Here is a 27,331-nt window from a genome sequence, read left to right as displayed (position 1 = left end):
TGTTCTCCACGTGGCATCGTCAGCAGTATTCCCACTGAAGCCAATTAAGTAATCAGTTACTTATATTCATCAGTATTGTATATTCTTCATGATACATTAAAGCATTAAATAAATTCTAATCTTCTCTACATTCTCAAAAACTGTCATTTTTATAAACATATTTATTTTAGTAGTGCTGATATGTGCTCTTTTACAAAGAGCAGAACGACACATTATATTCACATTTTTTGTAATATCTGGCTTGTTTGTATTTTTTGTAATATACAGACTTTTACTATATGATACATAAAACAATTTGGACTCATTTTTCTTTTGCCTACATTGCATATAAAACCAGATATTTATTAGAAAAGATTATGTTACATTAAAATGCTGAATTTCTGTAAACTGGAAAATTGTCCATCGCCTGCTGGTGAATCGCCTAGAGTAAAGTAGCTTTGTGTGATAATTAGACAGGCTTCAAAATTTCTGTCCTTTCTCTGAAGATTTTTTGAATGACAGAGAGGAAGGGAAAGCAAGTTTGTTTAGGAAGGAGGATGGCATGTGAGAAAATAGGAATTTTATAATTAGTATTGGCCTTAATAGAAACTAATGAGGCAGTTGACAGGATGAATATAAGATAAATGAATTCCTCGACCCAGTTAAGTATATTGTTTTGAGAAGCCATGAAATTATTTACTTTGGACAGTAAGTAAGAGAGGTGGTTTAATGAATCCTACATATCAAAAGGAGCAACAGTATTGCCTTTTCACTGTCTAAAAGGCTGTCTACCCACCAATTTTTCTACTTGTATTTGAAAATAATGGAAAGACTGAGTGTGTTTTGAAAGTTGTGGAAGACAAATGTGAAGTAATATCTTCAAGGAATTCTGCTAACCTTATCAGATCACTACTGAAGACTGCAAAGACAAGTTCTGATAGGTTGCGGAGGTAATTTTCTCCAGGTCTCTCTTTTTCAATGTTATTCCTGAGGAAATTGCCACATTATTTTGGCACGTCATCTCAAGATTCATGGCATAATTTTATGACATAGTTGGCTGGATACCATGGCTCATTGCTTCTCAAGAAGTAGTCCCAGTTCTTCTTTTCATATCTTTCTGGTGGTTTTTACTTTTAAAATCTGAAAAATGCCTTTGTAATATTTTAAAATATGACTTGGTTCTTTTGCAAGCGCCAGTCTTTTGTTTAAGCTCCCCAAGCAATCTCGCTATACGGTCTAACAGGAATACAAGATAGCAGCAGGGGTGTGCGGCAGGGATTGCAGGACCAAGACTATACCCAAAGGTGGCCATTAGCTCATCTCTACAGCATCATCTAACTGCATACTAAGATTGCATCAGTGGGAAAATAGTTGAAGGATGTGAATGTACACAGTTGCCTTTTTTCACTGACGATACATTTGCCTCTCCAGATTTATATGCACCTGTTTACAGAAAATGAGCTGAGGGGAAAAAAAATAGATTTTAATGACTTGGTAGTAAATGAGAATAAGGAGGCTGTTTTATTCTGGAAGTTGTAGATTAATATAGTGGAGATAAATGACACTAAAGGGGAAAATGAAATCCCAGAGTAACTCTGCTTCAGATTAGTTTGATCATTTCCATAGTATTAAGAGTTGCCATGATGTTTACCAAGATGATGACAGGTACCAATGACAAAATGACAGTGATAACTAAATAGCATAGTCTGTATTTAATTGTGACTTCTTTGAAATGAGTTCCATGCTATTGCCATTTATGTTATTCTTAATGAATCAATGGAATGTAGAACTTTGGATTTGAAAGTACATAATTGCACAATGCTGTGAGCAATTTGCCTATCTCTCTGGCAAGAGATTCCACATCCCTGTTTCCTTAATATCTTCTTGATCTCATTTTTGACTTCTCTGCATTGCCCTCTCTGAACACAGCATCTGTCCTGTTCTTAATCTGCAAAATGGTCTTGCTTCTCACATTTAACTTCCTCCTGCACAGTTATTGCATCTATTTTAAAATAATCAAGTTATCCAGTTTTGTTAAGTTTTTTTATAAGTATGTGATAGATAGAGTTGTGTATTGATGGAGGAATCGAAAATTACACCTGCTTATGAACTGCGTGTCTGTCATTAGTTTTTTCCTGCTTCTGCTTTTAGTATGGCTTTTCTCCTGTCTCTGTATGACATGGGGCAAGGCGTATCTTTTTCGGATGCCAGAAGTCCTGCTTAAATCGAAACAAAAATATGTGTAAGGCAATTATAAGGAGAAATACAGATAATCCAGTAGGGTTATGATGCTAATTATCTTTCAACAGTGACTAGCGGCCTGAGTCTTGAACTAGTGCGTGTCTGAAGCACTATGAATAGTTGGAAAGTGGTCAGAAAACAGTCTTGACCAGGATTTCTTAAGCTGCCCAGAGTCATTACACAATACTGTGTATAGGGCTAATGAGATTCTGACAATTATGAAAGAAGAATAATTGGAAGAAACAAGACGGTAGTCATCCTGTCACTGAAGTAATCTAACTGCAAAAATTAAAAGCCTTGAGGGATAAGTTGAATTTGAACATGGTAGTTGTCCATGTCATCTTACTTAGAAAAATGAATACATTTTATAGGGCCCAGTACAGTAGGGAATTGCCTGTGTCTGTATCAGTATGAATGCTCCAGTGCTTCCTTGGACTTTGTGACTGTAAAGGCTACTTTTCTTTTACGGAAAGATATTGTAATAATAATGGGGGGGCTGTATTAAGCCTTTTCAGTAGTCTGTCCTCACCGTTGCTTGTCATACCTGGGGGATCTGTTGAAGTTTCAGACTATGAATTTGTCCTTGAGCAGGGTAATCGATTTCATTCAGTTGTTGTGAGATTTGATTTGGATAAACTGACCCAACTGGATTTTTTTGCAAGACCTTGAATGTGAGTCATACATGGTGAAATTTTGAAAGCTTGAAGTGAAACCAGCCAACAGATTTGAAACTAGGGTGACCTGTTGGGAAGTTTTGTCCCTTGGAGCACAGAATATATTTAACTTTATAAATGGGAGCCATTATAATCTAAAACTAGTGTGCACCTTGTACTTGAGAATGTACCAATCCTGCCTTAATGAGAAATGGTCAGAATAACCCAAGAAATATTTCCCATCTCAAACTTCCATAGTTTGCCAGGGGTGATAATTATGGCTGTAATGCAGTGGGAAGGAGGCAATCAATATGAATATGGATATACTGTAGATGGGATGATTGATGAAAATTATGTGCCTTTTTCTTTGAACAGTTTGATCAAATAAGGGACAGAAACTTTGAAACTATATTTTACAATGTGATACTTCTTAAGAAAGCTTCAGTTTAGTGATGTGATAGAAAGAAAACAGACTGACTCACAGAAAGCTGAGATCATTTCTTGGATTGCATTTGAGTGTGAAAATATGAAGTTGACATTATAGAAGCTATGAAGTGTTTCTTACAGTGCTATAAATGAATCACTGGCATTGACAGGAAGAAATTGAATAAGTACATGATGGGAAACAAGTTCTATTATGAGAAATACTGTTTCTGCTTTAATTTTATTTTTTTTTTTTATTTCTCCTTCCCCTCCCCTCTTTCCCTTTCAGGGTAAATGGAAAGCTGGTGGCATTGAAAGTAATTAGATTACAAGAAGAGGAAGGAACCCCATTTACTGCTATCAGGGAAGGTATGCGCTCAGATTTACTGATTATACATGAGGGGTTTTTGTAATTACATTGTACTTCTTATTTCTGTGCCATGCTATAGTGAATAGCTTGAGAATTCAAATTATATGGTTATGTTCTCAGTAAAAAGAAACTTTGGTGATTCAAAAACAAAGCCTTTGGTGTAGGTGTTCTTGTTAAAGAATGCAGCTATGCTTCTGCTTTGGCTCTTGTTAGATTTACTATACAAAAACCATAAGAGCATGTTTTAATGTGGGTGTGAGAAGTCACTCTGGAAGACGAGGGAACTCAGTAAGTCGCACTTCTTGTCTGGAGGCTGCACCTAAAATGAAGGTAGATGTAATTTTTCATATACCCGCAACATAAAGCGAAGAAAAGCATTTCTTGATGAGGGCAATAAGAAGATCAGGGAGCAAAAATACAGGCATCTTAGAAGCCATGTGTAGTTTGGTATGAGCTTTTGTTTGGTTTTCCTTCCCTGCGGACTGTGAATTGCATGGCTTGGGAATGTCTCTTAGCTAGTGTGCTTGGAGATGCTTGTCATACTTTCTGCTCTGGTTCTTTATGCTTCCTTGTCAGCCTTTTCTGGTCCCTAGTGACAGCTGCTTTATCTGGGCCTGCCTGTGCTGAGCTCCTTTGCAGGAATTGCTGGATGTACCTTTTTGTGTGTGGGCCACCTCTGGTTGAAGGTACTACAAATTAGCCTCTGCAGAGAAAGAGTAAACAATTTACTGTCACACCACTCGTTCAGACTCAGATTAAATTGGTAGTGAACTAGGGAGATGAGACTGTTGCAACTTCTGAGGGACCTTTTAAAACTCTGCTGGCTAACTCAGCATAATTCCTGAGGTGGGAAAATCCAGGAAAGTAGCAGAACATCAACCCTCAGAGGGTATACAATGTGATCCTGTATGGAAGGTATGCGGCTTTTTGGCCTTAACAGCCAGAGTCCCAGCAGTTGCAGCTCCCTTGTCCCTCCTTCCTGCCTGTATTCCTGAAGCGGAAGACATATGCCGTATGTCTGTCTGTACAGTGAGCCCATTTGGGGGTAAAAAAAGATCCATGTTGCTTGTGATTGACACCCTGAAGTTAGAAATCTTTAAAGTGCTGTGGATTTCCATCCTAAGGTTGTGTATTTTAAAGGGGACTCTTTCACAAAGCAGGGGAGAAAAAAATGTGTGTGGCGAATTTAGGAAGGAATTTCAGTAGTTCTCCAGTATTGCTTTGTTTGAGTAATAATTATTGAATGATCTGACACGTTTATTCATGAAGATATATATTTTATCTGAGAGCTCTCTGTCTCTGCAGCTGTGCCATGATAACAAGGTGTGCAGAGGGTTACGAGCGAAGCTTTCAGTATTTGTCACGCCAAGTTCAAGGCATAACAGCCTGTGTTTCAAATATGTTTATTGTTCTCCAGGATTTCAGTTGATATGGTACTCACTTAATAGAAAAGGAGTAGATATGTCTTTCTTTTGCCTTTTTAGTAACACTTAAAAGGTTTTTTTTTAAATATGAGTTTGGTTTAGATAGAAGTTTATATTGTTATAACTGTCAAATGGAGTATAATGTGTTTTCCTTCATAAATAGTTTGTTGTGAGAGCTCATTATAAAGAAGTATTTCTGAGGAGAAAGAACAGAGATTTTTCCACTTGATTTTTTTCTTCAAGTATAAAGGCACGCTTGCATGAAAGTACTTTTCACACTGTCATTGGAGATGTTTCCTTTTTAGCCACTCTACAGTACTTTGGTTGAAGCCAGGTAGAATTTTGGTACCTTAATATTAGTAGAAGAAAGCTCGTTTCTAGAAAAGTTCTTATTAACTAATATATATATCCTTAAGGATGCAGTGTCTTACTAATTTTGATGGGACTGTATGCATCCATTGTGTTTCTAAGTACTCACCTAGGCTGGGACTAGATCCAGAGAGTATTAGGCTAATGAGAGGTTTTTCTCCTCTGCTTCCGTGGACTCTTCGTTAGGTTGGGTCAAACTCACGTTAGAGGTTGATTGGTTGTGAATTTATTTGGTAAATGTAATCGTGTCCCATGGGCAGCAGAACTTCATTCAGATCTGTAGGAGCTATTGGTAGAAATACAGTCCTGTGTGCTTTACGTCATGCAGAAGTTTACATGATATATAAGATGGGAAGGGGAAAAGCTGTACCTAGTTTGGCTTTGGCTTTTTTTTCTGTTTGTTTTGATTTTGTCAGAATCAAATATTGGGACCAGAAAAGTAAGAAAGGCTGTATTACAAATATAACTTTCAGAAAATAGTCTCACTGATCTTGTGCCAGGCCGCTTTTATTTGACAGTAACACTGCAGCTTCACCAGCAAGGCTTAAGTAAGCTGTTGCTTTACTCTTAGCAGCATCTCATCCGTCTTGGGCGTGCTGGGTTCTGTAATGCAGCCATAGCTGATCGTAGCTACATGTTTGGAATAAAATAAATAAATAAAAATAATAATAAAAAGGAATGCTTGTATGAGCCCTTGAAGTTATCAGATAAGTTTGAGATGAAAAACCAGTAAGAATGGGACACTGTGTTAAGCAGATTTTTCTTGATCTCTTTTGGCTGACACAGGGCTCAAGCACTATAATTTAGGCTGGGAGAATTAGAACAAGGACAAATACCACTGAAGATGAGATCAACTTCTAATTTCTCGTAACTGACTAGCAGTGTTGCCCTAATCAACAAATGCATGCATGTATGGTATTGTGAGCAAAAGGTCGTTTGGAGGGCATTTTTTTCCAAAGGCTTTCATAACAGAGAAACCAGGCAGGTTTTGACCCTGACTTATTCCTAATTTTCTAATTTTCCATTAGTGCAGCGCAAATTCAGGCAGAAATCTAGTTACTTGTACATTAAAACAACTGAGTAAATTGTTAAACATTTCTCATGACTCCTTGTGTAAAGCACTGAGAGAAAATAGCATTCCTTCATGTTTCTCCTAATGGGGATGCTGTGTGATGTTAATTAGGGGGAAGTTACAGGCAGAAATCCTAAGCGGTGGTCATGCTGAGGGAATTTTGTAGCTGTCTGTGTACAGGGAAGCGTATTGTTACTGTTGTGACAGGAGCAGAATGAATCTGAAAGAAAAACAAAGCTGCAAAGAAAAAAAGACTAAGATGTAGGGAAATGTAGGATATAAATATGGAATATGTGACTGCAGAAACAAGCACTAACTTGGTTGAAACAAAAGAAAATGCAAGAAAAAGTAAAAAAAAAAAACCTGTAAAGCTGCATAAGAAAAATCATAATTAATGTTAATGACTGGGGGAGGTTTCACTGAAAGTTCAATTAAAGCTTATGAAGAAGTTGTGCTGTTACAGCAGCTGTGGGTTTGTGTCTTCTACCATTTATCAAAGTTACATATGTTTGAGTGAAAGTAGGTAAATGCGGCCTATTTGTCATATTGCTCAGTGCTCTATATTGATTTTCTAGAACAAATTTTAGCAGTAGGCTGTGCTAAATGTTCATTCAGCTTGGTCTAAGACAGTTGCAACAGCTTCTTGATGCTTTCGTTTAGTTGCATGCAGTTTACAGGACGTTTCACTCTGAATTTCACAGAATCAGAAGATCATAGAATGGTTTGGTTTGGAATGGACCTTAAAGATCATCCAGTTCCAACCCCCCTGCCGTGGGCAGGGACACCTCCCACTAGATCAGATTGCTCAAAGTCTCATCCAACCTGGCCTTGAACACCTCCAGGGATGGGGCATCCACAACTTTGCTGGGCAACCTGTTCTAGTGCTTCACCACCCTCACAGTAAAAAATTTCTTTGTAATATCCAATCTAAAGCCACCCTCATTCACCTTAAAACCATTACCCCTCATCCTATCCCTGCACTCTCTGATAAAAAGCCCCTCCCCATTTTTCCTGTAGGCTCCCTTTAAGTACTGTAAGGCTGCTATAAGATCTCCCCAGAGCCTTCTCTTCTCCAAGCTAAACAAACCCAACTCTCTCAGCCTGTCCTATGGAAGGTGCCACTTGTCAGCAGCATCTGCTTGAACTTTGAGCCATTGACTACAACTCTTTGAGTGTGACCATCCAGCCAATTCCTTATTGACTGTATGTACTAGTACATATTAGTACATGTCTCCAGTTTAGATACAAGAATGTTGCTACATTTAACTCATGTAGTTTGGGATAATATAACTTACCTTTGAAGAGTGTGAGAAAAAGGAAAAAAAAAAAAGGAGAAAAAAAGAGAAAATTGTAACTGAATTCAGACTCCATACTGTCTCAGAATTACATCTGTATGTTGTATTATAAATGTGCCCGCAGACGTAATTCTGAGGCAGTATGGAGTCTGAATTCAGTTGCACACTATTTTCTCCTTTAAACTAAATTCAGTAGAATACAAATTCAGTAGATTATCAAATTATTTGGTTTGTGTGTTAGTGTAGTTGTGGTTTGTTCTTGTGCTGAACTGTCACTATCAGCTGTTTAGAAATGTTTTATCATCAGACTTGAAGTGTTATTAAATCCACTGCAGCCAGCAGAAAAGTTCACTGACCTTAATTTTTATCTCAGATATTTCATTCTCCTAATTTCCCGTAATATCATATGTTCATCTAGGCTAATACTGAACTGTGCGGTAGATTCTAATTCTGGAAACAGCTTGATTTACAGTCCTGCAGTTATCTGGTTTGATGTCTGAGTAACAATATTCCTTATATCCAGCATGACGAAGATTTTGCTTTTGGGGTATGCACGTAGACAAACATCCCTTGGTTTTATTACTGCCTGGCTTGTTAGGTTAACTTGCTTACTGTGTTCTGTTCTTGGGTGGTAAAATTATTTCTTCCCCATCCTATTAATGAAAACTGGTTTGTATTTGGTTTTCATTTTCCACCCTTGGAAATATTACTGCTTCTTTGCTCTGCTTAATTTGATTTATTAGTAGTAATAAGACTCTATTCTAGTGTTTTAGTATATGGTACTGTTTCATTTCCAGTAGGCCCAGATGATGTTTCAAAGCAAGAACCAAAAGAGGTGTGTTTTATAGGTATTTTTGTACTTTGCCATTTAAATGTCTTGATTAGGCAACTTGTAGTTTTTATCTATTTTTATTAGTTTTTGTATTTACATCTTGTAATTAATATGTTTTTATACCTATTTATGCTTCATATTTAAAAGTGTTGAGAGGTCGAGATTGTCTCTACATCTTTGGTCTGACCAGTTGCCCAGGTGATAATTTTCTATCTACTCCAGTGTTGAAGGCTGTTACCATCACACTGCATATGGATAGCAGTGGGGAGAAATAGTACATAAATGCTTTGGAAACAGCTAGCTGTCTTGCATTATAAAATTAGAAAGTACGCAGGATTTACTTAACGAATTTCTTTAACTTAAATTTTTAATGATCAGTTTGGCATGTGTACTGAGTCAGTTTGTTTTGTCACTTGTGGGAGGAAACTTAATGTGTTTGAGTGCCAGTATAGAGTGGGGAGGAGAGGTGCTTAATTCTTGACCACAAAAACATCTTCTATAATCTTCAAAGTTTCAGACATCTTCCATGTGTATCTCACTGTGTGATAGGAGGGAAGAAGAGAAACAAAAATTAAAAACTTAAAGGGTCTTTAAGAAAGAAATGTGAGTCTGCCTTTGTGCCCCAGATTGAACAGACTTTCCGGGGACGGGAGGTTTTCTGAGGCCTCCTCTTCTGAAGTTGTTGGGCTGGAGGTGATAAATCTTCATAAAACATTTATCTGCATAAAACTGAAGCGGAGTAACTGCTAAGAAAAAAGTACAGGGAAGAGCAGCAGTTTGCCAAGACAGAGCTCTTACCTACGTGAATATGTAATTTATTGCATGGTATTCCTAATGGGTCCATAATGGAAAATACTGCTTTGTAGTAACAGTACTGCAAGTGATGTAAAGCAGCTGGGCTTCTGTGTGATCCAAGAGAAACAGCACAGTCTGTACCTGTACCATCTAAGAAACAACTACAGAAAGTTATATTCTTACTCAGTTGATATAATGCTTGTGACCTCATATTGAGTTATTCCCTGTGTTATTGCATGCAGTTTCCAGCTCAGTGATTTTTGACTGGTATATAGCATAGTGATCTTTACAAGTTTAAAGCAACAGATGACCTCATGGCACTAGTTAGATGACTCACAGTGATAAGCCTCCTATTCAGTGTATTAGAGTAGGTCTGGAAGGCTGTGTGGTGTAGGTCAAGGGCACACTGAAACAATATCTATGCAGATAAAAATGCATTAAAAATATGCATCTTTTAAGAGTCATTAGGTGATCGGTGATCTACTAGCAGAAGGTAAACATGAATATTATAATGGGCATCTTGTCTTCAAATGCTAGTGAAGAGTTAAATTATTCTTTTTTTTTTTTACGTTAAATCATCCTCTTAGAAAAGATAAACATGTTCTTCATTTTATGCAGGTTTTAAAAATTTTATTATTTTTTTAGTTAAGCAAGCTTGACAGCTTCTTTGTTTTTCAGTGGTAGGACTTTGGAGGACTTTCACATTTCCTTCACAAAGTCCAGTCAAGAAGTATAAATTTCCATAACTGAAATGCCTAAAAACTTTACATGTGTCTGGCTCAACAAGCCTCAGGCAACTGAATTCAAGAGATTACATTGAAGAATATGGATATGTAGCTATTCTGAATATGCGTGTCACATGAGTTACTATAGGGGTTTTGTGTCTTTATGATTTTAGAGTCTGAGGATATGTTCACTCTCTTCAAAAGCCGCATTGCTTTGGAGCATTTAAGTAAAAAAAAGGACAGTAGCTTGGCTATAGCTTGGGGAGCTTTTTTGCTGCCTACAGAGCTGGCAAAGCTGGTGCCAACTGCAGGCAAAATAGCTACAGCTCAATTAACTGTGAAGTCCTTGCAAAGCCAATGCAGCTTGTAGTCATAACAGCTTTGTTTTTCAATGTTGTTAAAAATAAAACACACAAGCCAAGAACCTCTGGGACAGTTTGTCACTGGATATTTAAGGTCAAGAAATATTCAAAAGTAAAGAAACTCCAGAAATTTCTCTGTCTGGGCTGTTTCCATTCTGAGCATCCTGCAGACTTGCCCAAACTGTGTGCTTCCTGAAGATAAAAGAGGAATACAAGATTTGCAAATTAAGATGAATTGGGATTCAAAAACCACAGCACATCTGGAGAACGATGTTCTTCCTGGAACTTGAAATAGAGTCAGCCTTAAAAATTTCAGACTTTTGGATGTTACTTATTAAATATGCTGTTGAGTTGTAGAGAAGTGTTTATTCATTCTTACTGACCACCTGAGAAACCTGGACGTATGGAAGTCTATGGGACCTGATGAGATGTATCCCAGAGTCTTGAGGGAGTTGGCTGATGTGGTGGCCAAGCCACTCTCCATGACGTTTGAAAAGTCATGGCAGTCAGGACAAGTCCCTGGTGACTGGAAGAAGGGTAACATTGTGCCCATTTTTAAAAAGGGTAGAAAAGATGACCCTGGGAACTACCAACCTGTCAGCCTCACCTCTGTGCCTGAGAAGATCATGGAACAGATCCTCCTAGAAGCTATGCTAAAGCACATGGAGGACATGGAGGTGATTAGAGACAGCCAGCATGGTTTCACCAGGAGCAAGCCCTGCCTGACCAACCTAGTGGCTTTCTATGATGGGGTAACTACATCAGTGTACACGGGTAAACTGACAGATGTGGTCTGTCTGGCCTTCTGTAAAGCCTTTGACGTGATCCCAAACGACATCCTTCTCTCTAAATTGGAGAGATATGGATTTGGTGGATGGACTGTTCAGTCGATAAAGAATTGATTGGATGGTCATATTCAGAGGTCAATGGCTCAATATCCAGATGGAGATCCATGACAAATGGTTTCCCTCAGGGGTCCGTACTGAGACCGGTGCTGTTTAATATCTTCATCAATGATATTAACAACGAGATTGAGTGCACCCTCAGCAAGTTTGCAGATGACACCAAGCGGAGTGGTACAGTACACCGGAAGGACGGGATGTCATCCAGAGGGACCTGGAGAAGTGGGCCTGTGAGAACCTCAACAAGGCCAAGTGGAGGTCCTACACCTGGGTTGGGGCAATCCACGGTTTCAATACAGGATTGGGGATGACGTGATTGAGAGCAGCCCTGCGGAGAAGGACTTGAGGGTGCTATTTGATGAGAAGCTTGACATGAGCTGGCAACATGCACTTGCAGCCCAGAAGGTCAACTGTATCCTGGGATGCATGAAAAGTAGCGTGGCCGGCAGATTGAGGGAGGTGATTCTCCCGCTCTACTTCGCTCTTGTGAGAGCCTGCCTGGAGTATTGTGTCCAGCTCTAGAATCTTCAACATACGAATGATATGGAGCTGTTGGAATGGGTCCAGAGGAGGGCTGCAAAGATGATCAGAGAGCAGGAATACCTCTGCTATGAGGACAGGCTGAGAGAGTTAGGCTTGTTCAGCCTGGAGAAGAGAAGGCTCCAAGAAGACCTTGTAGTGACCTTCCAGTACCTGAAGGAGGCCTACAAGAAAGCTGGGGAGGGACATTTTACAAGAGCATGTAGTGATAGGATGAAGGGAATGGCTATAAATTGGAGAGAGAAAGATTTAGATTAGACAGTAGAAAGAAATTCTTCACTGTGAGAGTGGTGAGGCACTGGCACAGATTGCCTATGAAAGTTGTGGCTGCCCCCTCCCTGGAAGTGTTCAAGGCCAGGTTCATTGGGGCCTTGAGCAGTCTGATCTGTTGGGATGTCTCTACCCATGGCAGGGGGGTTGGAACTGGGTGATGTTTAAGGTCCCTTTCAACCCAAACCATTCTATGATTTTATGATACTGAACATTAATAATAGAAAAAATACCTTTAATTTCTGGAGGTTTTATGACTACACTTCTTTTTATAGCTTGGCTTTTCAGCTGTATTTTATTTGTACTTTCTCCTGCATTTGCATTTGTGTGCATTTCCATGTGTCTGAGAGAAGTGTGTTAGATCCTTGGCGAAGCAGCAGGTGCTTTTGTCTTTATCCTACTTTTCCTCCTACTGTTCTCCCCAGCCCTGACCACCTGCTATTTTTTTTTTCCTTACAGTATTCATTTACTTTCCTCTGAAGCGGTTGTACTGAATGGCTGAAACAGGTGAATTGAATTTCTGGTCATCTCAGATTAGCATGGGAGAGCTGATAGTTTTCCAGTGTGAGATACAGTACGAGTGGTTACTGTGATGCTGTTGTATCTTGATTTTCAGTGTGCCCAAGTAGCACTGTGCTCAATCTTTGCTCCTTTTTGGTGGGCCAAATGAAGACTTTTGTCCATGTAGGGTGCTCAGAAATGGTAGAGATTGATAAAGTCTGTCCTGCTTCTTTCTTTGTTCTTTGCTATTCATAGGCTGAGCATAACCTTTCTTTCCCCATCCCCCATCTTCTCCCCATCTTTCTTTGTCTTTTTGCCCTTTAACAAATTAGTGGTTCTCAGTTATAAAACCTTCAGGACATCTGGGATCAGATAAATGTAACATGAATGACAGTGTTTCCCTTTGAGAATCGTGATATAAATTTTAGACTCGATAATGAACTTTCTTCATGTGGGAAAAGTGTCATGCTTTTCTGAAAATTACAAATGACAATTTCAAATTGTACAGCTACATAGAACTTAATCTGTTCCACAGAATATTCTGTCCCCTCTGTCCTCCTCTCATTCCCCTTCCAATATTCTTTCTGTAGCCTGTTGAGATGGAAGACGGCTCTATCAACTGAATCTTCATTCAGTACTTCTGATATGCAAGCTGTGACTGTCTTTTGGCTTTTGTTCTTGGACACAGTTCAAGCAAGAAAAGAATGGGGAGACACTTTCAGGATTTCTTTGATTTTTCTTTTTGATTTTTTTTTATATCTTTATTTTGCCATCAATTTTTTCCTCATCTTTGTTATCAGTTGCCTTAATGATAGACCTTTCAGATTCTGCCCTACTTCCACTGAAGCAGTAATCTGTGCATCTTCAGTACTCACATGGAGGGTGTTGGGTAAGGAGCCTTGTGCTAGTTCTGGTGCTAGAAGGTTAGAAATCCATTAGTTCGGGGGTGCCATTGAACGCTTCTCAGTAAGGCATTTGCCTACAGTTTCTTTTTATTTTCAGGGCTTTTTTTCTTTGCTTTTGGCCCTGTTGAGGCCTGTTGCTCTCTTCAGTTTTCTTTTCCTCAAAAAACATTTCTTCACTTCCCTATTTATTGCAGGAGTCGAAACTGTTGCCTTGCAGATTTGACTGATCTGCTGCTCCTGCTCTCACTCTCCCTCATAGTATGATGAGAAGAGTAGAAAAAGAAGATGACAGTTACAGAATATATAGGATAAAAAGAGAGTAGCAATCCTTTCATCATATATAGCTATAGTATGTAACTATAAGCGACACAGAAACCTTATGCAGCCCTTCTGGCTTTCTTGTTTGAGTGGAAGTTGATGAATATCAGTCTTTTTATACTGTATGCAAATCTAATCTCCTTTTCTAGTGCATGCTGCCACCATAAAATGTAGAGCTAAGTTAATCCTGCCCCAAGCAGCATGCATTTTTTACCTTGTGACTGTATACCAGTTGGAGTGGATTGAATGGGTTGTTAATATGAATGTAGATGCTGGCAAATGATGGCATTTCAGCTAGAATTGCTTCGAGACCCTAGGACACCCTTCCAACTATCAATACCTTTCATGGGTACTTGGTGATATAAAACTTTGATAACATCTAATGTTGATGCAAAAAGGTGTCTCCTGAACCTAGCCAATTCTTCAAATTGTTTTTTCTTTGTTATAGCTCCGTTTTGAGAAAGGAATAATCTTAGCAAAAGTACCATTTAGCCTTGCAATCAAAGTGGGGACTTTATATCTGCGCAAAGGCATTTGTCTTTGTCAAGACTTCCAAGTGCTTTGTGTGTGTTTTTCCACTGCTGTGTCCTAGATTTTGAAATTACCAGAGCAAGGTGGTAACTCAGTGTTTGAACTGGTTCAGTTAGCTTGAGTTTTCTCTTCAGTGCATTTCAAACTAGTAGGTGACTGTTTTGTCTCAGCAGAACTAGGTTCAACTTTGAGTAAATGCAAAATAAGGATATAAGAAAGCTGTCTGGTTTTCTGGTGTTAAATTTTTACCCTTGAAGGAAATACATCCCTATATGTATGGAAAGGAGTGTGTGGGTACATAGGTACTTTGTGTGTGCATGTGTTTCTTGTATGTCTTAAAGACTTGACATAGAAAACTGATTAACCCTGTCTCCAAACAACCAAATCCTTTCTGAAGAGCTGCATACTGGCTTTGATCAACCCAGAGAATGTCTAATCTGAGTTGGATGTGTACCTGCATTTAGATAAAGGTAAAATGCATCCCATGAAAGATGTCAATTTTCCTCAGAAGTTGTCTGAGATATGTGACAATCTTCTTGCTACTGACTACATTCATATCATTCATAAACACATCATGAGAACAGTTTTGTATATTTTTAATACAGAAAGTTCATGAACTAATTTATCGGAATTTCTCCTGATGTGTGTGATTTATTTAGAAATATGGTAAGTCCTGGTTCTTCAAGCGTGAGTGTAACAATGAAGATGTGCACCTGCTACTGGTGGATCCGCAGTGATGCCATTGTTTTCAATGCTTTTATCTCCACCCACAGCACAATAAGTACTTTTTTCTTCCTTTGGTAAAAGAAAAAAAAAAAAAAGAAAAAAAGACTATTTTTTTGCAAATTCATATCTTCTTTATAAACAGGTCTCAAAATTAAGCGCCATTAGTCTCTTTTCAGACACAATATACTATTCACTCTTATATGAAAGGGAGAAAGATTTTTTTTTCAAATGATTGGGCCATGCCTTCGGAAGAAGTTTAGTAGTTGAGAAGACAGGTGGCCTGAAAGAAGATGAGGCCACTGCAGTGTTTTGCTCTGCTGCCTTTTATTCCTATCTTTTGTGGGAATAATTCCATTCTTCCTTAAATATGTTGTCTATTCAGGGAAGTAAAAAATCCCAGTACAGTAAAATGCTATGTTTAGGTCACTTATTTGCTTGTGAATTGTTTCTAATCTTCAGAATACTTGGGAAATACTTTCAGTAGCCTATGTCTTTGTACTGGTGTGAAATATGACAGCAGACACTGTAGTCAGTAAGAAGCATGCATTAATGCCTTCCTCGCAGGAATAAAAACATCTATTATAATCAAAACAGTGGAAAAAGTGTTAGCAAATACATCTTATACTGAAATTATATATGTAAGAAAAAAACATTCTTTTCCTTTCTTGTTTTTATTTTCCTTTTCTTCAGAGGCTGTTTTTTCCTTTGGTCTAGCTGCTGCTGGATGCTGTAGGCACGGTTGTCTGCGTCAGGCCGTTCCTTCGGGACACAGCACTGCTCTCTTTCCTTTCTTGTATTTTTCCATAGGCTGAAGATTGTGTTGCAGACATATTAGTTATTTTTTTGGTTTTTGCTGAGAAAGGTAGGAGATTTAGCATTCAGGAATGATATGGAGCTGAAATACATGCTTCGTAATGGGATCTCTTCTTACAGCGTGTCTGGAGTTACTGCTTTCCAGCTTTATAATCAATATGAAGAGAATAGCATTTCAAAATTAGAAATTGACCTTTACTGTCTTCTTCAAAGCAATGAAAATGAATATCCACATTATTTTACTTCAGGATGTTCCTTCTGAGTAAGCAATATAAAAAATGAAGCTGATAATGTATTGTGTTTTTCTGCTGAGATGAAAGGGAGCTGGGTGGTTCAGAGACTGGTAATAGGGTATCATGACCTTTCACTTCTGACCCATTTATTAAAATACAAGCCATGACAGTGGAGTCCAAAAGTCATCACTATGGAATATACAGCTGTAGAATATGCAACTGTGCTTTTCTGAATTCTTAAGGTATGGGCTGCTTGTCACAAACTTCTACAGCTTCTCAGCTGCAACAGATTTAGCTGGAGCTAAGTGAAAAGTGGACTAAGAACAAAATGAATGGAGGAAGCCTTGTAAATAAGGGTAGATTAGCTGTGGAGATCTTGGTTATTTTTGTCTGTTCTTATGTGATACAGCTTGTTTGTCCTCCTTGTTTTATTAAGCCTGATTCAGAGTTCTCTTAATCAGTGCAGAAGTGGTACAGATCAGTTTTCTTTGACTATTACTTTGAGATGTTAGGAAGGGGTTAATGTGAATGAGGATGCTGTGGACAGTGCTGCTCCAAGCTTGCACTATCAGTGAGATCTAATTTTCAGCATTTAATGTTTTACTGTGGACCTCCTGTGGAAGATTCCTAAGACCCTTTATATGTCTATGGATAATGAAAGCTGAGTGTTAGTTATGTGAAGCCCATGTTAGTTGTACAGCTCAGGTAATTATATAATAAATTTATTTTATTTAGTCTTATTTAGGTTTTATTTAGTCTTAATTATCGCCTGATTATCCCTGAGCAGAAGCAATCAACAAAGTCAAGAAAGTGGTAGGGATGCTGGTATACCACCATGCTAACTTCACAGACAGGGTGATAAGACTGCCAAGCGTGGTACTTCTTCCCTTCCTTCATGAATCCTGAAACTTGAAAGGGCAAAGTAACTCAAATTACTGTGATAGGTTAAATACAACCAACTGGAAAAAAAATCAAAACTACTTGCAAAGCTGTTAAGTCAATATATTTTTAATTTCTATTCGGAAGAAGTCAAAATTGACCTACTTTTATGTGGCTCAAGCATTTCCAAATCTTTTAACTAGAAAAAAATATTATCTACTCTCTTACACATTTCACCCCGAAATGGTAGGGGTGTGTGTGCATGTGCGCTTGCTCCCTTTCCCCCTATTTCAAAGACATCCAGGATGCACAGTCACTCTTTCCTATGCTGTGGGGGCTTGAAAAATGTGTTTTGTATTGGTGAGAACACTTTCATACAAATATTCACTGGATAATGTGAGAGTTTTATTAAGAAAACATGAAGACACAAGCCCTTAACATTTAGCACGTTAAACTCTGGACAAGATAAAGTTTTGCTTTTGTTGTTTCATTTCTGGGTTTCTCAGTGTAGCAGAGCCTACATTGCCTCTGGCACAAAACTGCCAGTTCCTGAAGGGGAGACCTAGCTCAAACAAAGTCCAGGAGGTTGTAGGTCCGTTGACAAAAAGCTGGAAAGGGCTTTCACACTTTTCCAGATTACTTTCTCTCAGTGTATCTGTGGTCCCAAAAGATATTTTTCAATTTGCAATTATGTGTCAGAAGGTCTTGGTTATAAAGCTGACATGGTTGAAATACTGGCTTTGCATCAAGGTTTCTGACAGAATTAACATTTGAATCACTTGAGGCCCTATTCACAAAGCAGGGGACTAAAAATGCTTTAATTTGCATGTCAGTGGAAAAGCTAAGGATTGTAGCTGCCGCTCACACACAAAATTCAAGTGATAGGTATTGATGTTTGTCTGTATGGTGCCGTTTCTCAGCCTTGCTTGCACAAATAGGCATAAATCTTTATAAAGGAAAAGATTTTTGAGCAATGTATAGTCTCCATCCAAATCCTGATTAAACAGGCTTTGCTTAAGTTATCAGTGTAAGGATTAGATGGACTTCCCACTCTACCAAATGTGAATGAGAGTTGGGGGCACTTTTACGGCTGAGTTGTTGCAAGAGGATGGATGACTTTCTAAAAATATGCTCAGTAAAAATTTATGAGCTTGAAAATTGCTCTTTCTATTGAGGAGGTCAAATGAAATAGCCTATAAGAGTGTCTATCTGTGGATAATGGGTTCAAGACTTTCTTAACACCTTTCAGTCAGATTTCTGCCAGTAGTCCAAGAGGCTTATGAATTGCATTAATAACCTTCCCATGTTGCCATCAGCTCAGCCCGTGCATTCATGTTTTTCATCCATTTTTATGGCTGTGGACAAGAAGGCAGACTGTCACATTCAAATAATTTGTTTGCGTGTGAGTAACTCCTGATCAGAGTTCAAGAGCATGAAGCAACTTCTAACCTATGAGTTAATAGGAAAACTCTTTTCCTTAAAAAAAATCTTAGCTATCAGAGAATTTTATTCCTTTTACTTTTTTTTTTCTAGAATGAACTTCTGTTATGTTGTTGCTGTTAAATCAAGTTCTTTAGTGAAATTTAGGTGACAAAAGTTTTAGTTCCACAAAGAAATTTGATTTATAATTCTTGCAACTTCAGATTATTTTTTATAAAGGCATATAATGTGTTCCAGCCTTTTACTTGCTATTATGTGTCAACTGGTTGAATAAAAAGATAATTGAGGAATAATATGAAATTTTAAAACAAATATTGTGACATTTTCAAGTCTTAATTGATATCCTTTTAGCTGGATTGATTTTATTTTATGTTTTTAATAAGGTACTTGGAGCTTTTTCAGTGCTATTTAATTAATTTCCTTTATTTAAAAATATACTAATGAAAAGCTTGAGGTTTGAATAAAAAAGAAAAGAAAATTAGGTTTGAATTAAATGAAAAACATCTTGGGTAACAGATATGTATCTGTAAAGAGAATCTATATTTTTGAGCCTGCAGTATCACAATATGAGCTTTTATTCTGGTGTATGGTATGTGCGTTTGTTTACTTTAAATTACACCTCTGGAGTAAATGTATTTTGTGAGATGCATCTAGGTCTGGAAAGTAGAATAGAGATAGCATTAGTCTCTATTCTTAGGGGTTTAGGTTTCAAAATACTTAAGACTATAAACATGCCGTTAAGAGAAGTATGTCCTTTTTCTAGACATTGTTTTGGAGCTGTCAGCAAAATGGTGAGTTTTACTGTTTCATACATCCAAATTCTTTGCAGAGAGTTTGCTGGTTTTATGGTTGACTGAAGTACATACATTTAAAGTGGCTCAGTTTCTCATTCATTTGTTGTAATTACAGAGGCCATTAGCCTTGTAAAATCATTGACAGAATTATAAATCTGTGAGAAATATGTAAACAAGTTTGTAAAAGTTTAAGCAAAATGAAACCCAAACTGTACAAAAGGATTCGGTTTTATGAACGGCACTTGTTAAAGCCCAACAAATTATTGGAAAAACACCTGCAGATAATTATACAGTCCTCCATGGCTGTGACACCACCACAGTTCTCATAATCTGTAGTGCTCATTGTGTAGTTGAGGGTAAAGATATCTTCAAGATATGGATACCCAACTGTAGTTTCTTCTCAAATAAATGATAGTTCTTAATATTGGGAGAGGAATGTGTTTCACTGCCTCAGACTGGGTTTGTTTATTTGTGGAAAACTTGTCTATTTCAAAAATTATCAGGTATCATATGGAAGCATCCTAACCAGCTGGGAGAGAGGTGGTTTGATGGGCCTGTTGAAGTCTGTGATCTGTCATCACTGGGATGCTGAGCCCTAATTAGAAATAATTTGGTAATGCTCCTATCCTTGTTTCATGGACTGATCTTTCCCTTTTCTTTTTGGGAACATTTCTGTTCTACTTTCATAGGGCTGGTACCATTTGAAATATTAGACTGCGATGGCAGTTCAGGGAGGATGTTTAGCCTTGTGAGTATTAGCACTTTGGCTGCTATTATTTCAATACACATATCCGAACTGGAATGTGCTCTTAGACTTTTGGATGTAATCAGTCCTTGTATTTTAGGCAAAGCTTGCTGGCATGTGTTGGAACAGGGATTTAGTATTTCTCATTTAATAAGTTCCTTCAGAGGAGCAGTTTACTCTGAAAGGTGTCTGATGTAGAACACATGCTAACTACCCATGCTGATGGAGGAAAGAAATTCACTGGCATCTACAGGTACTTGTTTCTGTCCTAGTTCCTGTGACCTTTTTTCAGGTCAGACTGTGTTTCCTTGGCAGGTAAACCCATGCCACAAAATTTAGTGGCTTTGTTGAAATTATCCTTTAATTTACATGGGATGAGATGATGATGATCAGCCAATCACTAGTAAAGAGCTCCAAGGACTTCATAGTGGTTAAGCTGTGATTTCCTGCATATTAAGATGTTCTCGTTTTAGCTAGAGATCTTCTGCAGTATCTCAAAATAACCGTGGATGAACTTCGTTTCAACAGTTGCTTGGAAAAAGCTTATGTAGCGTAACACGTTCCAAAGACTTTGAGAGGGTTCAGAAACTCCTTTCAAGCAGCAGTGGTTTTGTTACATTCCCATACCTTGGTTTTATGGGCAGTTTCACTTCTGTGCAGTTGCTTGTGACTGTGTCAGGCACATTTTTTTTATTAGGTTGGTGAGATGATAGAGTCTTGTCTTTGACCGTGCAATACCAGTACATATAAAGAGATTATATCAGTTGCTCTGTGATGTTCAGGTCCCATATGGGCAGTATACTGATATGCTGAGTGGTCTACTCCAGTCTGTGCTAGGTCAGATGAAATTAATGGTTAAAGTTTTATTTCCTTTAAATTTGATTCTTGTAAATACAAATGAGCTCATCAGTTAGAGTTACTGCTGCTTACTGCTACACTTATTGATTCAGTCACATAACCTATTAGTATCTTATTTGCTTTAGTCTTTCTATCTGAAAATGGAAGTTACAGAGAGATACAGTGGTCTAGGCGTTATTGTAGTTCTAGATCCTGCTGCTCACTAAGGTGCCTTACTTGTTTTCTGTTCCATTTGTCCTCAGGGACAAAACCCTTCGTGCCTCATGTGTTTGGTTAGCTAGTCACTTTTGTGTTCAGCCAGGATAATACACAAGACATATTTAAAGAGACCAAATAAAAAATTGTCTTTATTTCGGGGGTCACCCGCTCTCTAGGATGTTGACCCTGGGTCTAAGCTCTGAGGTTTTGGTTTGTTAGCTTGTTCCGATCTTGTGAATGACATTCAGGTCCTGCTTTGAAACTGGCTTTTCACATGGCAAATTTAATTTTAAAAGTGTCGAACCAACCCCTCTGTGTGTTTAGTTGTGGTGTTTTGTTTTTTTCTGATCATGACAGAGCTAAAATCTCTGCATGTGTTATCCATGTGATTTTGTTCCCTGTTTCCTCCTGTTTTCCCTCTAGCCTCCTTTCCCTGCTTTCTGCTATGCTCTGGCAGCCTGGAAGAAGACAACTGAACTGCCACATTGAAACACTTAGTGATATCTATGCCTGGGGGTAGTAGAGAGAACTAGGAGAGAAATGATGTCAAAAGCTGGTGGTTAAGAGTAGATGTTGGTGTGAGGATCACCACTGCAGCAGTGAGTCTGGAAGAATGTAAATTACAGAGGCCATTCAAAGCAGTACAAGATATAGAAAGCAGTAACAGGAAGATGGGATGAGTTAGTGACTTTGACTGGCCTCAGCTATGAGCTGAAGAGATGGAGGAGTCTACTTGGACAAGGCTAGTGTTTCCCAACATTTTAGTCATTGAAAAGGATTAAGAAAGAGGGGAGCAGTAATTGCACAAGGGACTTGGAGATGTGTTTGTCCATGAACTGGCTTGAGATTATGATTTTGGGGAAACTGTCAGGAGAGTTTTGCTGCTGACACTGTCCTACAGATGCCGGATTCCAGACTTATTGGCTCAGACGTCTGCTTCTGCCAAATATATTAATGTTTAAGTGTGCTCAGGGAGGATTGATTGTCTGAGAAATTTTAGCTGCTAAAGTACTATTTTCTACTGACTAGATGTAAACTTTGACAAATTGGACAGATTTTCACAGAAATGTGAAGAATCAGATCCTTGACCTGAAGTCTAACTTTTGAAGACTGCCTTTTAGTGCATGAGATCTGAGAACTGTTTGAAGAAAAGGTCACCAACGTTGAAGAGCATATTTGTTCTTGAGTCCTCTCATGGAAAAGGCTGACCTGTTCTGACTGGAGCAAATGCTCTTGGAGACAAACTGTGAAAGATGAGGGCATTTGTTTAACGTTTGGCAAGACAGTAATGTCATTTTACAGGCACTGGTACTTTAAGAGTCAGTGCTATCAATTTTGCTACTGTTCTTGATTACTATGATTGTATAAATCATAATCATAATAACTATGATTGTATAAAAAATTTTATCTGGAAAAGCGAACAATAAATTGCCACAATTATAACTCATGTATGATACAACAGAATGGAAGAACTGAATATATTTTCAAGGGAGCTAGGGGATGATGTTTTATATTTGTATTCAGTAGACAGACAAGCTGTTGGCTATTGAGTTGGCCTTTTAAAAAAAAATTGTTACCACTTCTGGTGTTAATGGTTTGTGCTTTCATTAATATATTTTCTCACATTTGTTTGGTGTGTTTTAATTATGTTGTTGCTCAGAATGCCTTCCAATGGGGATTTAGATCCATAGTTTGGTTGGTGTCATGTATCTACACAGGTAATTGTGAATGTGTACTTGAAAATACCAGGGATGTTTTTAGTGAAAGTAGGAGCATAGAAATGACCAGCTTACTTCAACTAACTTAGCACTTAACTTTTGCATCACCCTGTCACTATCAGCTGTGGCTGTCAACTCTGTGAAGCTGAGACATTCCTTTGGCCCATCTTTTCTATTCTAGTACCTCTCCTACTTTCTCTAAGAACCAGCTGCTTTTTAAAGAAACGTGCAGGGTTTACCATTTTTAGCTTAAGGGAAATTTTTATCCTTTAAAATGCAAATTTCAAAGTTGAACAATGTACACAAGGTTTAAATAAGCACATACTGCTCTAGACAGAGGCATGGTAATGCTGTCATTTCAAGGTAAATTTGTAAAGTTTGCTGTCATCCTGATTTAGACTCAGTTGTATTCCAGGTTCAATAAAGAAAAAATCCTGTGAGTACGTTATATGGATTTCTTTTTCCTCCCAATTGCTTGTACCTTATATTCAATTATTATTGTTGATGAGTTGCTGCGAGTAAATGTCAGTTAAATGACAGGTTGATAACTGAGACAGTACCCAGAAAGCACAAAGCAAAGGCAGAAGGAAGACAGCGTATCTGTTTCTTGTGACCTGATAGGGCCTTTAGATGTGAAAAGGATGCTTAAACTGTATTTTCAGATGATGTGATTGCAAAGTGGATGACCAGCATTGTTGACACTGTACTTTGCTGTTGGTGGTCATCACTCGCAGTTTCTGACACAGTCTCTTTCACCTGATTTAGTCCAGAAAAGAATTTAATCTTCACTTGAATTGTCACTGTGCTCTGCCTCTGTAGTGTCTGGCAGGTTGCTTCATTCCTTTATTGCTTTCTGGTTTTGTGTTGGAAATTAGTTTACAAGTTACTTGAGGGACTATTTCCATTTTATAGTTTGCATGCTTGGCATATTTTTGGATGGGAAAGAAAAATTCAATTCTTATAATAGGCATGAAAGAGATCTATCCAGAATTAAGGTTATTTCCTGTGCTTAAAAATGTGGGTTTTTATAAATGTTCTATATAGTCACATTCTAATTATGCTTGAAAGCCTAGTTCCTTGTTTTGAGTTTCTTTTTAGTGTAAGTTATGCTATGACTGGTTTTCTTTCACTTTATTATGAAGACTTTGTTCTTTTCCCATACCCACTCCACATCATTCTCTTTCCAGTTACAGAACAGTATGCCTTATTTTCACTGTGATTGATTTTGTTACTGTAATATTTGTAAAAATAAGCATTTACTAGCTTTCTATTGAAACATTTCTATTCCAACCTCTAAATCATTTCACAAGAGGCAATGTTCATCCAGCCTTATTTTCCAGCTGTGGGCGAAGAGGCATGTTGAGTCTCACCCACCCAGAAGAAAATTGACATGATCCTCTAAAGGCTCCTGTCTCACTCCTTCTTTGAAAAATAGCAAGACATATGCTACAAGCCTTTTTTTCCTGACGCCTGAAGTGTATGCTGATAAGTCTGTCTGGTTTTCATGCAGCATTTTTTGCTGGAGGAAATGGCCTGCTGAGATATACAGCAAAAGTAGTTTTTTAAAACAGCTTTTGTGTAGAATTTCTCATTTGTAAATAGTGGTTAAAGTATGCTGGTAGGCAATTGGTTTTCATATGAATGCAATTAAATTATTTCCTAAGATGCCTCTCTGTCTTCTATGTAAAAAAAAATTATTCATTGCTGGTACATTCAGTTAAGTGATTTCTTGTCATATTGGTGCATTGTGAAAAGTGAGTAACAAAACTCACACTGACTTCTTTAGGGCAGCAGTGTCAGTATTGGTACTTAGTTATTTAGTCCCTTGTTTAGATGCTATAATACTAATATTGCAGGGGTACCATCTGTAGCAGGGCATCTATTGCAGTTGCAAGGTCAATCATTCAGAAGTAGACAGAATTAAGTTTACCTGTGAAAACTTAATTTGGTTCCTTTAATTGTTCTGTTCATTCTTTAATTACGCAACAGCATCATGTTACTTCCTGCTATGTGGTCTCTTGCCTGTGTTGGATGATGAACAATTAATTTAATTCTATGTTCTTAATGGGTGGCTGTAGCTGTGTGCACCTTCTGTGTGTTATTAAAACACAGATGGTTTTGAGATTTTCTAGAACACTTGTCACTGTACTCTGACTACTTAAATATTTATTCATATTCTCAGCACCCCACTTTCTGAGAGTCCTTTGAAATGACAAGTTTGAGGTGACTTTGAAAGTACTTGCATAGCTTTGGGCTGTATCAGTGTACAGTGTTGCCTGGAGTTCTGTAATAATTGTGTACATTTTGAGATTCTGATAAGTATGAATGAAGATCAGAACTTGAAATGTCCAGGAAATGAGGAACATGATTATGATATCAGCTTGAGTGACTTAATGTGATGCTCAACCAGTGGCAGAGGTAAGAGTAAAGATTAGGTTGTTTTTCTTCTGACTTGATCTTGATGGACTTTTCAGCTTCTCTGATGGATGGGCAAGGTCCTTTCACTGAAGCTGGACAATAAAGCTGGATCGAGTTCATACATGGGCCCATATAAACATAAAATTTGAACAACCACTTCTTCCATCTGAGAAAGAAAGAAAGAAAAAGAAAGAAAGAAAGAGAGAGAGAGAAAAAGAGAAAAAGAAAGAACAGTTAATGGTTACAAGCATGCAAGTTAGGTTGTGAACTTAGAGGTTGTCAAAGTGTGAGATAAATGCAAGATAGGTATGAAACAGCTGTGCACTGGAAGATCATACCCTGGTTTGTCTTATGGTAGTGACTTCAGGAATGTGTATCTTGAAGAAGCTGAGTTAGCGTTACAGAAGCCCCTATAACTGTAGTCTGTCTTTGCCTTTGTCTATGCACTTGGCATATCATTCTTTATTTTAATTTGCATTCTTGCTTGTGTAATTTTCTAAGTGTTTGAAAAAAGCAAGTGAAAAATCCATATTACATTTTTCAGTGTTGCATCTGCACTCCAATGTTACATCATGTTGGCAAGCTCTCATATGGATGTGTCCTGCTTGTACTGAAATGCTAGCTGGTAGCTGTCAAAGGTTGCTTAGGTCTGTAGACTGAAATTGGAGGAGAATGAGGAAAAATGCCAGGCATTTTCATTGATTACTGCTGAAAGCAGTGGGTTGGTAATCTGTGGGAATCTTGGGTTCCGATATCTTGGGCATCAGTGGAGAATTTGTGCTAGGGTCTGTAGGCTCTTGTCTACTTCCCCTTAAGCATGAGTGCCCACCCTGTGCTCTGCATCCTGTCCTTTTTCTGTCTTGCACTATTGCTTTCCACTTCCTGTGTTTTTCCACCTGTGAAGGCTGTTTGATTGTTCTCTGTCTTTTCTTTCTCCATACCTAGCCATTCTAGCTTCCACTTTGAATCATGGCCCCTCACGCTGTCTCCTCTTTTCAGTATTCCTCCTTCCTTTCACACTGCTGTAAGTCACTCTGTCTCAAAGAGGTGGTTTCAAAAGCTTCTAACAAGACTAATAACAACCAGTGACAGTTTTTGTAGATGGTGCTACTAGTCCCTGCATAAAAAAAAGTAGTAGAAAGACTCCTGCATTCACATGCTACCTGCATCGTAGAGTTCTTTTCTGTAGACATATTTGTGGTTTACACAGTTTCCTCCTCTTGGATACTGAAAAGGACAGTGAAGACAAGGTACGACTTGCTGCTGCAATAAATTGAGTAGCATATTACAGTCTTTTTCCATCGGAGTCTGGCTTTAATTGGATGATGTCTCATTATTTTTAACTTCCATCTGTACTTGTGTCTGAGGAGCATTGGAAACGATACATGGTGCATCAATTTGTATCTGGAACATAATGAAAGAGACATTCATTTAGTATGACAGCATTCTTCTGTATATGTGTTAGAATAATATAATGTAGCGCTTTTTGGAGCTGATTTTGTCAGTCTTTCCAGTGCTTTGTTCCAGTTAAATAGACAAAGAGGTTTTAGCAGGTTTGTGACTTGCCTTCTGCTTAGGGACTACCACCTTAGCGAGAACAACCTCTAAATGTGCCTGTGTTGTTCCACACACTTTTTCTGTATTTCTTCTTTAATTCATACTACACTTGGAAGTAGGAGCAGCAATCAGAAATTTCGCCCATAAGAAAAATACTTGGTTAAAAGTATTGTCTCAGCCTGAATTTCAGCTTGAGGAGGTAGATGCAACTGCTGTGATCCAATGTAGTCCCTTCCTTCAGCCAAGCAGCCTACACTGTGCATTTCCTTAATGCCAGGCTGGGTTTTTTTTTACTTAATGAAAACTAGAGTAAGGGCCATTTGTTAAATTTAGAAGAGACTGTCATGAGGTTGGAATTGGCTGTAAAGAAGGTAATTTATGTAATAGCCCATTGAAACAATTTGATGCTTTTTCTCTTCTGCCTGTAGCTCATGGATTCTTTTGA

At 38.1% G+C, this 27,331-nt stretch overlaps 1 protein-coding gene across 3 annotated transcripts in view; it reads left to right on the top strand.

Annotated features, from left to right (window-relative positions):
• The window catches only part of CDK14 (cyclin dependent kinase 14), a 318,721-nt gene that overhangs the window by 100,272 nt on the left and 191,118 nt on the right, over positions 1–27,331 (top strand). For all 3 annotated transcript variants that reach the window (XM_054059028.1, XM_054059029.1, XM_054059027.1), the window contains one exon: positions 3,586–3,665. In XM_054059028.1, the coding sequence (XP_053915003.1) occupies positions 3,586–3,665 (80 nt within the window). The remainder of the gene's footprint in view (positions 1–3,585; positions 3,666–27,331) is intronic.

Source organism: Cuculus canorus, chromosome 2 (genome assembly GCF_017976375.1).
Source record: "Cuculus canorus isolate bCucCan1 chromosome 2, bCucCan1.pri, whole genome shotgun sequence".
Lineage (NCBI taxonomy): Eukaryota > Metazoa > Chordata > Aves > Cuculiformes > Cuculidae > Cuculus > Cuculus canorus.
The sequence above is the reverse complement of the archived record's forward strand: the minus strand, read 5'-3'. Positions and strand labels throughout refer to the sequence as shown.